At 44.2% G+C, this 13,591-nt stretch overlaps 1 protein-coding gene across 4 annotated transcripts in view; it reads right to left on the bottom strand.

The window, feature by feature from the left end:
* Positions 1-13,591, bottom strand: part of PSMD11 (proteasome 26S subunit, non-ATPase 11) — a 2,265,797-nt gene that overhangs the window by 1,517,184 nt on the left and 735,022 nt on the right. For all 4 annotated transcript variants that reach the window (XM_044055234.1, XM_044055235.1, XM_044055236.1 and 1 more), the window contains one exon: positions 4,839-4,896. In XM_044055234.1, coding sequence (XP_043911169.1) covers positions 4,839-4,896 — 58 coding nt within the window. The remainder of the gene's footprint in view (positions 1-4,838; positions 4,897-13,591) is intronic.

The raw sequence follows: 13,591 nt of genomic DNA, 5'->3' as shown, positions 1-13,591 counted from the left end.
TTTTAGATACCACTGTAGTTTCCTCATATGCAGTTTTGCATATGGAATTAGTAGAATGCAGGATGCCATTAAACCCAGGGCCTGCAGAATTTTTCTTGCAGGGAGCTGCATCTTTGTTTCCATCATTTGAAAGTAATGAGTCAGTTGCCTTTGTTTGTCTGGCGTGAGATAAGCCATCTGGGCAGTTGTATTTAAGCTTGCACCCAGGAATATTATCTCTTGAGGGGGTACTAGTTTTGATTTATTTTCGTTTACTGTGTACCCTAGGCAAATTAGCAATCTTTTTACAAACTCCAGGTGTTTTAGAAGAATGTCCTTGCTCTCTGCTTGAATAAGGCAGTCGTCCAAGTAGGGATATATTTGAATTCCTTTTTGTCTGCAAAATGCAATTACTGGTGCCAGGCATTTTGTGAAGACCCTGGGTGCAGTAGACAAGCCAAAGGGCAGTGCAGAGAATTGGTAATGCATTGAGCTTGCTATAAATCTGAGGTATCTTCTGCACGATTGTCTGATTGGGATATGCAGGTATGCCTCCTTGATATCCAAAGTAACTAGCCAAGCCTCCTTGCCCAGCATGGGCAGAAGTTGTTGCAGTGTTAACATTTTGAATTTTGGAACATCCAGGAAAGTATTTAGGATTGGCAGGTCCAGTATTGCTCTCCAGGCTTTGTCTTTTCTGGGTACTAAGAAAAGTCTTGAGTAAAATCCTTGTCCCTGTTCTTCTTGTGGAACTTTCTGAATAGCTCCCATATCCATAGTGGAACTTTCTGAATAGCTCCCATATCCATAAGAGCTGCAATCTGCTTTTGTGGCTCTGCCCATTGGTTTTGTGGCAGGTTTGGCATACCTTTTGGTTTTGGAAGCATGTTGAAGTGGAACCTGCAGCCTTGAGAAACAATATTCAACACCCATTGGTCTTGGGTGATCACGTGTCAATTGTTTGAGAAAAGTGCTAGCTTTCCCCCCAGGGGTGCTGTCAACTGGTAACAGCTTGGCATTTGTAGAGGGAAGTCATTGTGACTGTTTCCTATAAGGTTGTGATTTGTCTTCTCCTCCTTTGGGGGCTGATGCACCCCATTGTTTAGGTCTGTAGGAGCCTTGGGGCTGAGATCTGCCTCTTGGGTGTCTGTATCTGCCTCTTTGTGGCCTGTCTTGACACTGGAAAGGACCAATTTTTTGAAGGTCAGTTTCTACTAAATCTTGGTGGTTGAACCTGTAAGAAATCTTTCACCGTTTGCATTGACTTTGCTTTATCCTCTATTTTCTTTAACATCTCTTCTGCCTTAACACCAAACAAAGTATCATGCTGTAATGGAGCATCCAATAACTTTACTTTAACATGGTCAGGTAAACTTTGTTCTTTCAACCAAGCATGTCTTTGAATAACAGAGCCTGTAACTGTGGCTCTACAAGAAGCCTCTAATGAATCAAAACCACATTGCAGAGTATGCTTTCCCACTTGTTCAACTGCATGCAATAAATCCTGCATTTCTTTACTGTCAGGACTTTCTATATTTGTAACCATTTTCTGCTTTAACAATGACATGAGGTACTGTTGATATTTAAGCATGTGAAACTGACAGTTTAAAGCTCTTACAGCTAAAGTAGCAGAAGTGTAAACTTTTTTTCCCTCATCTGTCCAGACCTCTGGAATCCCTATCTGAGGGGACAGGATTTTTGGCAGTGGAAGCCTTAATCCCTTTACGACCCCGAGAGATAGTTGCTGGGTCTGCAGCGGGGTTTTTGTAAAGAAATTTATGAGAGTCAGGGACCTTGTAGTACCTGTCTGGCTTTACTGGTGGAGGGGGGTAAAGAATCAGGAGACAGACTGGATTCAGAAAAAACATCTACAATATCACGCACAGGGGGTATAGCCAGGGGCCTGTGCTGAGGCAATAGAAGGAAATCTCTGAGGCTTTTCTTGGATTCTGGGTAATCCTGGCTCTCCCAATGGAAATGCTCCCTCATAGTGTGCAGGGTTTCCCCAAAAGAGTAATCCTCAGATGGTGAGGCTGAAGGAATGGACTCTTCAGCATCAGAGTCCTCATAGGGAGGGAGAGAATAGCCCTGATCAGAAGGATCAGAGGAAATGGAAACCTGATCAGAGGAATCATAATCAGTGTCATGCCTAGGCCTTTTGTCAGGAGGGGGATGGGAACCCCTGATTAAAGTAATAAGGTCTTCAGCCATTTTAAGCATTTGTTTCTTTGGCATGGATGACTGTTCTGGAGAATGCTGCACTTGTTTCCTTGTCTTCAATGTTGTTGTTGCTTTTGCCTTTGCTGCTGTAGTAGCCTTAATTGTAAGCTGTGAAGGTCAGTAAACACCCTCAGAAGCCGGTGCCTGCTCAGCGGCTCCAAACCCATCTGAGGGTAAAGATTCCTAGGCCCAATACCTTGAGTTTCCACAGTCCTCGGTGTTGCCACGTGGCTGTCAATTACAGTCTGTGGCTCTGAGGTAGCGGGTGTCAGGGGCTGCGAAAGCACCTCACTGAGAACCGGCGACTGGCCTAGAAGAGGCTTAGTCGGTTTTGGACCTCGGATGCCTGGATTTTCTTTGTCTTTGCGTTTTTTATACATTCCTGTCGGTTGTTCCGACGGCATTATATAATTAAATCTTCGTCCAAAATGTAAAGCAAAATCAAACCGACGTTTAATAGTGCGTTTATTGAATCTAGCATAAATCCGACAACTAGTAACGTCGTGGTCAGGGCCTAGGCAAGGAATACAGTAAGAGTGAAAGTCCTTATGAGGCATTTGCTTCCCACAAGAAATACAATTACAACTTTTACTGACATTGGTCTGGAGCAAGAAAAAGTTTCCCAAACGGGGTACTTCGCTTTATTGAAGACTCAGGTTCTGAAATTCAATTTTGAAAAACTCAGGAGTCGGCCGACCGGCACTTGCGAACTGCTTTTGCTTCAGGCACCACGCGGCAAGAAAGACTGAAGAAAATGGCGTTGGTTGCAACTTTTATACCCCTTGCGCACTGACGTCAGGGAAGAGGCAACAGCAACCGACGCCGGACCAAGACTTTGGAACTCGGGCCGACTGTGGGTCGCCTGCCAGCAGGATAACCCAAGTGTAATGACTGCAACAATGAAACACGATGATCATCATGCTGTTGATATTTAAGCTTATGAAACTGGCAGTTTAAAGCCCCGCTTATCAAGGTTGCAGACGTATAAACCTTCTTTCCCCATCTATCCAGCGCCCTGGAGTCTATCAGAAGGAGTAGGATTTTTGGCTGTAGAAGCCTTAACACCCTTGGGACCCTGAGAAATAGTTTCAGGGTCAGCAGCAGGATTTTTAAAAATAAATTTGTGGGAGTCAGGAACCGTGTAATATCTGTCTGGCTTACTAGGAGCCAGAGGCAGGGAATAAGGAGCTATGCTTGATTCCGAGAACACATCAACAATGTCTAATACAGGAGGTATTGACAAAGGCCTATGCTGAAGAAAAAGTCCTAAGCCTCTTTTTGGATTCTGAAAAGCCCTGACTCTCCCACAGAAAATGCTCCCTTAAAGTATGCAAAGTCTCTCGAAAACAGTAATCCTCAGGAGGAGAAGCAGAAGGGATGGATTCCTCTGCATCAGAGTCCTCATAAGGTGGAATAAAAAAATCCTGATCAGAAGAGGAAGCAGAAGAAATGGAAACCTGATCTGAAGATTCATAATCAGTGCCTTGCCTAGGCCTCTTAGCAGGGGGGGGGGGTTGGGAACCCCTGATCAAGGCATTTTGATCATTTGTTTGTTTAGGCATGGGGGTCTGAGCACGTAGCTCATGGGTCGGTTTTTTAGACATAGAAGTAGATTTTGGCCTTGTTTTTGATGATGGCGTCAGTTTAATATACAAATGTTGAGGCCTGAAAACACCCTCAGAAGCCAGTGCCTGCTCAGCGGCTCCGGACCCATCCAAGGGAGAGACATCCGCGGGTTCAATACTTGCAGAATCTCGCGGCATACCAGACTCCGAATGGGTCTCGGTAGAAGCCTGCGACTCAAAAGTAGCAGGCATGAGGGGCTGAGAAAGCACCTCACTGAGTATCGGCGAACCGGCGACTAGCTTAGGAGAAGCTTCGTCGTCGGTTTTGGACCTCGACAGTCTGTCTTTTGTCTTTTTCCTTGCACTTTTTGTGAATTCTGGTAGTCTGATTGCTAACCGACATTTCAGGATAGTTAAATCTTGAACCAAAATATTTAGAAGCAAAAATATACCGACGCTTAATAGTGCGTTGGTTAAATTTAGCACAAAACCAACAGCAAGGCATGTTGTGATCACGGCCTGGGCAAGGAATAAAGTACAAATGAAAATCTTTATGAGGTATTTGCTTCCCACAAGTAATGCAGTAATTAACTTTTACTGACATCGGTAAGTAGAAAGAAAAAGTTTCCCCAACGGGGTACTTAGCTTTAGTTTGAAGCCTTCGGTTCTGAAACTCAAACGAAAATTTCAGGAGTCGGCCGACCGGCACTTGCGAACTGCTTCTGCTTCAGGCACCGCGCGGCAAGAAAGATGGATTAAAATGGCATCGGCTGCATGTTTTATACCTCTGATGACCTGACGTCATGGAAGAGGAGACAGCAACTGACGCAGGACCCCGGACTTTGTTATTCAGGCCGACTGAGGGCAACCTGCCAGCAGATTACACAAACGTAATGACTGCAACAGTGAAACACGAAGGACATCATGTCTATTTTTTTTTAGAGTATCAGCTTAACTTGTTTAAAAAGCATAAAAGTCAACACAAAACATTAGTCATGCAGTACATCTGTGCTAATAGATAAACGCTGGACTTGTTAAAATTCATGTAGCAGTACTGCCACCTGCTGGACTTACCAAGCTGCAATGCTTCTTGATACCTCTTTGTATCGAAATACAAGGAGACTAATCTTGCCTGTGGGGAAAAGCAAAAAAAAAAAATGTTGCTAATGCAATTATAATACACTTCTTAAACTGTGGAAAACAACAAATCAAATATATAGTCCAAATTCCCAATGTGAGTTAGAGGAGATGCAAACAATACAAGGAAAAATTATAGTTAAGTTCTTCTAATATCATTGAGCTTTATTCATCCACATCCATTCACTTCAACAATGCAAATGGTATGGCAGTGGCACGTTTAAGACTCCCCCAGGCTCAAAATCACCTCTCCCCCTCTCTCATAAGGCTCCACATTTCCCAATCTCTCAATAGTTCTCAGTTTTTCCCTTTTAAATACCCAACTAACCAAATACAGTTGCATTAGGAAAGAATAGTTCTGTAAAATCTTACCATAAACATAGATGTCCTTCTCTTCCATGTTGCAGTATTCTTCTTGTGTGATTTCCACCCTCAGGTGACCAGTACATCGGCTCCTATACAAAAGCTTCAGCTTGGCTGTTGCAGCTGCATGGGACGTCACACGTAGGGCCATAAACAAGGGGCCTTAAACTGCATGCACAGACCTTAGAATTGAAAGCCCAGCAGGAGGAGCTGCCAGTAATGTCATGCATATGGCCATGGGGACCTTTTGTGGTTTTCATAGGTCTCCGGTATAGGATACCAAGGGCCTAAGGATATGCTGGACTGAGTAAGAGAAAGAGAAGGGGGTTCTTGGTGGGTGGGAAGGAAAGAAGGAATAGTGCAACATGGAAGAGAAGGACATCTATGGTTATGGTAAGATTTTACACAACTATTCTATGTTGCAGTATTCTTGTTGTGGGAGAGTACCACAGCTTAGTTGGAAGAAAGGGTGGTGGATGAAGAGGCTGATTCTACAAAGCCCTGTAGGACTGCCATGGCAAATCTTCCTCGTGCTCTAGAGACCTTGTCTAATTTGTAGTGCTTGGTGAAAGTGTCAATGGTGGACCATGTCGCTGCTTCCATAACGGAAGCAGTGTCCAGGCCTTTGAGAAAGGCTTTGGAGGCTGCCATTGCTCTGGTGGAATGAGCTTTTACCCCCCAATGGGTGTTTTTTGCCATGGTGCGAGTAACAGAGGCAAATGGCTTTCCTGATCAAACAGGCAATGGTTTGTTTGGAGACTGCCTTGCCCAGGGCCCTGGGGTGGAAGGAAACAAAGAGCTGACTGGATTTTCTAATGGATTTTGATTTGTCCAGGTAAAATCTTAACTGTGTACATCCAGGGCATACTTCCCAACCATACCGAATTACTTGTTTTTTACTGAGTTTTGGGGTCCAAATAACAGGGTGACAATTCGAGTGGCACCCCTTAATTTCCAAATTCCCAGCGCTTTTATTTTAAAATTTTATTTTCTGGTTTTTGAGCTGATGTCATCACGTGTGCGATGACATTAGCTCCGTGAAATGGCCTGCCAGCCTGTCAGAACTGAGCTGAAGCTGAACGTGGATGTCTGGCTGTTCAAATCCTTAACCGCAAATCCGAGATGCCATTTTCATGTGCGTATTATGAACCGGAGTCTGCTACCCGCGTGTGTGTGTGTGTGTGTGTATGTGTGTGTGTGTGTGTGTGTGTGTGTGTGCTCAAATCCTTAACTGTCATGTGAGGCATACCAATTGCAGAGTCATTTTCATGTGCTGCTGCTGGATATTCATTGAGCTGGAGAAGGAGATTTACTGAGCTGGAGCTGCCTGGAAAAGTAGGAAGGGGGTGCTGAACTGGATATTTATTTAATGAGTGTGTGTTCCTAGACAGGGCCACTGCGAGGACCAGAAAGAAAAGTCTATCACTGCTTCATGAAGCTCGCTTCTTTTTAAATATGGTAAATTCCCTACTTCCCCACTTTAGACACAAAAGGTTGACAGACCCATTTGTTTTATAGCAGAGTGACACAGAGTTTGCAGTGATTATTGCCAGCCTTCCACATGAACCGAGGTTACAGTTTCAGTTAATCTGTCTTCAGCAGCATCAAATTCAAGCAGCAGACAGATGCCAGGAAACTTGAACATGAGTCATTCGCTTTGCGGATGACTTTTTTTTTTTTACTTTCTTTCTCTTGGTTTGTTCTTAAGTGTTGACTGCAGAACCAGTGACGTCTGTGTGTTTGTAAAGGTTGTGTATTGGGTGGGTCTGTGTGTAAAATGATGAGAGACTGTTTACTTTCTGCACTGTGCATTAGCGTGCGACTGGTAGGCAGCAGTTCACACATTTCTTGCTATATTGTTTGTCTGTCTTTCGGCTTTTCCCGGTTAGGGGTCGCCACAGCAGGACTCTGGTCCGCTAATGATTGGCAGTAGATTTTTACGTGCTGACTTGCCGGGCCTAACGCAAACGAAGGAATGCCCATTCACATGTCGCCACACAGAAGACGGTCTGAGAATCGAACGGGCAACGTCTATGAGGAGACAACGCTACCGCAGCACCACCTGTGGATTAAATTTAAACACGCTAGTTGAGTGAGCTCTGCAGTAATAGTCCTTTGTGTGTACACTTAATCATTACCATCTTTTAAGTGACAGGGACATAACATACCCGAATTTGCCTTAACGTTTTGTTCTATGACAGATATGTAAATCTGACCAGAAATAGTGATTAGTCACTAGAGACAAGCACGGAGACTTTGTAAACTATTAGTCTCAAACAGATTAATGCCAGATTACTATTCTTTATAAAATATACATTAACAAAAAACTTTTTGTATTAAAATTCTGAGTGAATGATACCACAGTATGCTGTATACTTATACTGAGCCACTGTGTGTGCTGGATATTTATTTAATGAGATGTTGTGTGTGCTAGATATTTATTTAATGAGCTGTTGTGTGTGCTGGATACTTGTTTAATGAGTGTGTGCGTGTGAGCTGGACATTTAATGTGTGTCTGCACTTTCATTTTTCTGCAGAAAACTGTGGTGTGTGTACTTGCATTTTTCTGCAGAAAACTGTGGTGTGTACACTTGCATTTTTCTGCAGAAAACTGTAGTGTGTGTACTTGCATTTTTCTGCAGAAAACTGTGGTGTGTGTGTGTGTGTGTGTGTGTGCGTGTGCGTGTGTCCAGTTGTGATTTAAGGAGATAACCACAGTTCTCAATGACCAATGTTTTATGAAATGTTTGGCTCATACTTTTGGTCTGTTCTTAAAATGTGTGGTTTTCTAACAAATCAGTGAGAAGTTGAAATGAATTCATTAAATGACGACAGCCATTTAAATTTCAGTCTTCCTATCTTTCAGGAAATGCACGGTAAAACAAAACATTTTATTCTAGCAACTTTTCTAACATTATACAAGCGATGTTTAAAATGTGTCCCTGGTTTCGGGCTTTTGTCCCCCTCCCCAAATAAATCTCGACTTTTCCGGATTTATTGTGCTGCATAGTTCTTCAGGGGCAGAGAAGGTTAATGCTGGTTACGCCAAATCTGTTTGTGTTGTTAGTAGCACAATAGGGAGAAATTAATATTTGTTTTTGATGCAAAAGGCTGTGCGTTCACTGTGAGACCGTATTGCTTTCTTTAGCAGATGTCTATTAGTGTTGTGCATTGTGCTACAAAATGTAAAAATAAAATCCAAATAATCATTGTAGAAGTAAAGCACTACGCACATTAGTGTTTATGGTAAATGGAGCAAAATAGCCAGGTAATGCGACACTGGAATGGTTGCAGGGGGGATTCTGGCGCCATATTTTGGTTGTCTGTTCTTTAGTTTCCGTTGGTATCCCACAAATCCATTGGAGTGGGTGGGGTTATGTAATTATATCTGCAAATTATATGTTAATCAGCATACAGATTTGTACCTATTTTTCATGGGCCTTGTCCAGTTTTTTTATGTTTCCAGGTTGAGAGGTGTGATCCAGGAAGTGAAGCATCCTCTCCCCTTCACTGGTAGAAAAGGGGTAGAAAGTAGGTAGGTGAATACATTGGTTTAATGACAAATCGTTGACCACCTTAAGCATGAAGGAGGGTCTAGTTCTTAGTGTTAACCTGTCCTTGTGGAAAGTAGTACAAGAAGAGCAGGCCATTAAGGCCTGTAGTTTTGACATCCTTCTGGCTGAAGTTATGGCCACTAACAGTACAGTTTTCCATGTACACATCTGTACAGTAGCTGTCCCAGCAGGTTCGAATGGGTGCTGGGTTAGCTTTTCCAGAATGAAGTTAAGGTCCCAGGCTGGTGGGCTGGGCTTTCTTGGAGGAAAAGTGTGCAAGACCCCTTTTAAAAAAAGCTCAACATCGAGCCTGGCTAGTAAGGGAGTGTCTAATGCTAGGCAGGCTGAGACTGCGTAAAGGTGAACTTTTACTGAAGAGTATGGCAGTCCACCTTTTACTAGTTGAAAAGAACAGTTGTGTAAATTCTCACCATAACCATAGATGTCCTTCTCTTCCATGTTGCAGTATTTTTGTTGTGAGATCTCCTCCCTACAGGTGAATTACAAGTCGGCTCCTATACAACAGCTTCAGCTTGGCTGTTGCAGCTGCGTGGGACGTCACACATAGGGCCATAGACTAGGGACCTTAAATGTGACGTCTGCACAGATTTTGTAGAAGGGACATGGCAAAGTGCAGATGAGCTGAAAGGGTATCTTTGCTCTCTGCAAGGATTAGGATGTCATCTAGATAGGGGTAAATCTGAATTCCCTGTGCTCTATAAAAGGCAATGTCCGGGGGGGGGGTAGGCATTCTGTGAACACTCGGGGGGGGGGGGGGGACAAACCAAAGGGCAAAGCAGCAAATTGGAAATAAGAGGGCCCAGAGAAATGCAGAAATCTTCTGTGGGAAGGTCTGATGGGTATGTGCAAGTAGGCCTCTTTTAGATCCAAGGTGACCATGAAGGCCTTGGTTGGAATGAGTGGTAGCAGAGTTGGAAGTGACAGCATTTTTAAGGTGGGCACCTTCAGGTAAAGATTTAAAAAGGAGAGGTCTAAGATGGGGCCCCATGGGCCGCCTTTTTTGGGGACCAGGAAGAGACGGGAGTAGAAAACTTTTCCTTCCTGTCTTGAGGGGACTGGTTCTATGGTACCTAGTTCCAGAAGGTCTGTCAAAACCTGTGGAAGGAGATGCTGTTGGATTTTGGGAGAAAAAGGGATACCTCTCATAGGTGGTTTACCAGAAGGGGAGGCAATGGGAGAGGCGGACAGACAGTGGTAGGGGGGGGGGGGCAAGGCAGTCACTCATTGTTGGAGCCTCCTCTGTCCTGAAAAGGCAGTCTAGGAAGAGGATGCAGGGCAGCAGGTATGTAAGTGGTAGGTCTTGCACCTCTTCTAGACCTGAAAGAGGAAGTAACTGCCTGGGCTGGGTTTCACCTCACAAAGGTGGCTTTTGCTGGATAGCTTCTGTAGTACTTGGGAACAGGGGACACCAATAAATGTTTTATGTCCTGCAATTCTTTACGTTTTTCTTGCAGATTCTTAAAAGGATCTGCAGATTGCTTCCCAAAAAGGTAATTTTAGTCCAGGGGGGCATAAAAGATCTTTGACTTAAAGTCTTCTGGGAGATTTTGAAGTCTCAGCCAGGAGTATCTCTTGAGAACTGAAGCAGACACTGCAGACCGAACAAATGCTTCTGCAGCATCACAGCTACATCTAATCAAGTGTCTGGCTACTTGTGGTAGCCAAAGTATGGAGGAGATGTCAGCTTTAGTGGGGCAGTCAGAATAGTGTCCAGCATGGAAGAGGCTTGAGAGATGAAGTCCAGAGCATATTTAGTCATGTGCTTTTGATAGTTTATGGCTCTAAAAGACAAAGTGGAGGAGGTGTAAACCTTCATACCTATACTATCCATTGATTTACTGTCTTTATTTGTGGGTAGGGGTGAGGCAGAGGGAATGAGTCTGGATTGCTTATCAGGATAGGTGTCAATCACTGCTGGGTCTGCCAAGGGAGGTTCGATTAAGAATTTGTGTTTCGTCAGGCACCTTGTAAAAAGTGATCTGGTCGCTTGGGGACAGGTGGCTGTGAATCAGGAGTCTTAGATGAGGAGTTAAAGGCATCTAGGCATGCAGGTAGGACAGGGGGAACAGCACGAGGGGGATTCTACATGAAGCTCAAAATACCTCTTTTGGGAATCAGATATTTGTAAGGTCTCCCATTTGAAGTAATCTTTAATTTTGGTGATGGTCTCACCAAATGTTATATCCTCAGGGGGTGAATCTCCCTATACAGATTCATCAGGAGAACAATACTCCTGGGGTGAAGCAATTTGGGAGGTGTAAGATATGGAGTCCTCAAAGGAGGAGAATGAAGCATAGTACAGTTGTGTACAATTACCATAAATGTAGACGTCAAAGTGTATTCACTGTTGCAGTCATTACATTTGGGTAATCAGCTGGCAGGTTGCCCTCAGTCGGCCTGATTAACAAAGTCTTGGGTCCTGCGTCGGTTGCTGTCCCTTCTTCCCTGTCAGGGGTATAAAACATGCATTCAACGCCATTACATCAGTTTTTCTTGCCCCAGATGTCAGATGCCCCCCTAATAGGGAGCAAATAAAATTAAAAACACAAAAATATACCTCCAACCAAAAGCAAATACACCAAAAAGGATTTTATGCATAGTAAAAGAAAGTAGAGGTATAGCCAGAGAAAAGTAGGGGGCTGGAGGGAGGGTAACCAGGACTGCAACAGTGAATACACACCAACATCTACATTTATGGTAAGTGTACACAACTGTACTATGTTCTTTGTGTTTCACTGTTGCAGTCATTACATTTGGGTAGATTCCCAAAGCTATGTTTAGGAGGAGTTTATACAGCATTAGGGCCAGCTAAAAGGCCCCTGCAAGACAGCAGTGGCAAAGCCAGCTCTGGATTTATAGAAAATTGGTAAATGATAATGCTTGGTGAAAGTATGTACAGAACTCCAGGTAGCACAGTCTAGAACATCCTTGGTAGGAAACACCTCTGAGAAAGGCAGCAGAAGTAGATGCAGCCCTGGTGGAGTGAGATCTGATTCCCCTGGGGGATAGGTTTTCCACGGTGCTTACAGCAGAAATTAGATTTGGTCCTGTCCAAGTAGAATCTAAGTTGTCTGTGCACATCCAAGGAATGCAGAATCTGTTCCCCTTTGTTCTGTGGATTGGGAAAAAAGGTTGACAAATGAATTGACTGATTAAGAGCCACACTGGAAACCACCTTGGGCATAAAGGATGGATTGGTCCTCAGAGATGCCCTGTCCGCATGAAAGATGATGAAAGGCTCCACTGCCATAAGGGCCTGCAATTCAGATATCCTTCTAGCTGAAGTGATTGCTAAAAGGAAGGCTGTTTTCCAAGAGAGAGATTTTAAATCTGCAGTAGCAGCTGGCTCGAAAGGAGGTAGAGTGAGCTTCTCCAAAACAAAGTTAAGGTCCCAGGCAGGGGTAGGAGCTCTCCTGGGTGGTTTCAAGTTCTCTGCCCCTCTGAGATACTACCTGAGCAGGGGATGAGAGAAGAGGGGGGGGGGTTCTGTGTTACAGTGAGCTGAAATAGCTGAAGCGTGGACTTTAATAGAGGAAAAAGACAGGCCCTTGTGAAGCATCTCTGTTAAGTATTGCAAAATCTGAGGTAAATTGGGCACTGCTGTGCTCATCCCTAAAGATTGGTTCCAGGGACAGAATCTTTTCCATTTGTCAGCATAAGATTTTCTAGTACTAGGTCTTCTCGCCTCTAAGATGACATCAATCACAGGTTTGCTGAGGGCTGGATAAGAGTGAATTTAAGTGATTAGCCAGGCTGCAAGGTTCAATGTTGGAAGCTAAGGGTGCAGAATCTGGTTCTCCTGCTGAGACGGCAAGGAAGGGATCTGAGGCAGGTGCCATGGAGATATTTGCGACACTGCGCAGGAGTGGGTACCAGTGTTGGCATGGCCAGTCTGGAGCAATCAAAATCGTTCTTGGTTTGTCCTGTATGACTTTTAGCAGAACTTTGGAGAGCAGAGGCAGAGGGGGGAAAGGCAGTTTTTTCCAGCTGAAGGACAGAATATTCACTTTCCAGGCTTCTTTGTGGGGAGTCCTTGTGAAAAACTTGTCCAACTGGTAGTTCTGGGGGGGGCAAACAGATCTATGTCTGGGCTCCCCCATTTGCTTGTCAACATGTTGAAAATCCGTGGTTCCAGTTTCCACTCATGTGGGTCCATGAGATTTCTGCTTAGTCCGTCTGCCAGTGTATTCAATTTTCCTGGCAGGAATCGAGCTTGTAGGTGCACTTGGTAACTCAAGACTGTGTTCCACAATGCCATGGCTAGTCTGCAGAGGGGGGCAAGTGTGCACCCCCCTGCTTTATGTACCTCATAACAGTGGTGCTGTCCGTCTTTACCATTAGTTGTCCTAGAAGAATGTAGTCCTTGAAAGCAGTCACAGCATTCTGTACAGCTATTTCTTTTTGATTGATATGTAGGTGCATTTGTTTGGGTTCCATTTGCCCTGAATGCACTTCCCTGCCAGGTGAACCCCCCATGCATAGTCTGATGCATCTGTAAATAGGGTTTGGGCGGCAGGGGATAGTGTGAATGGCAGTCCCTTGTTTTGGTGGCAGGCCTCTGCCCACCATAGGAAATCCAGGCGTAGGCAAGGTATGATAGGAATCATTGTTTCCAGGCTGTGACAATGTTGACTCCATAGACTTAAGAACCACTGTATTTCCCCCATATGCAGTCTTGCATATGGAATTAGAAAAATGCAGGAGGCCATGAACTCCACAGCTTGCAGTGGGTACCTCTGATCAAGGTAATAA

The sequence above is a fragment of the Protopterus annectens genome, chromosome 13.part0 (assembly GCF_019279795.1).
Source record: "Protopterus annectens isolate FY-2018-M chromosome 13.part0, PAN1.0, whole genome shotgun sequence".
NCBI lineage: Eukaryota > Metazoa > Chordata > Ceratodontiformes > Protopteridae > Protopterus > Protopterus annectens.
Note: the sequence above shows the minus strand (reverse complement) of the source record. Positions and strands in the feature narration are given on the sequence as shown.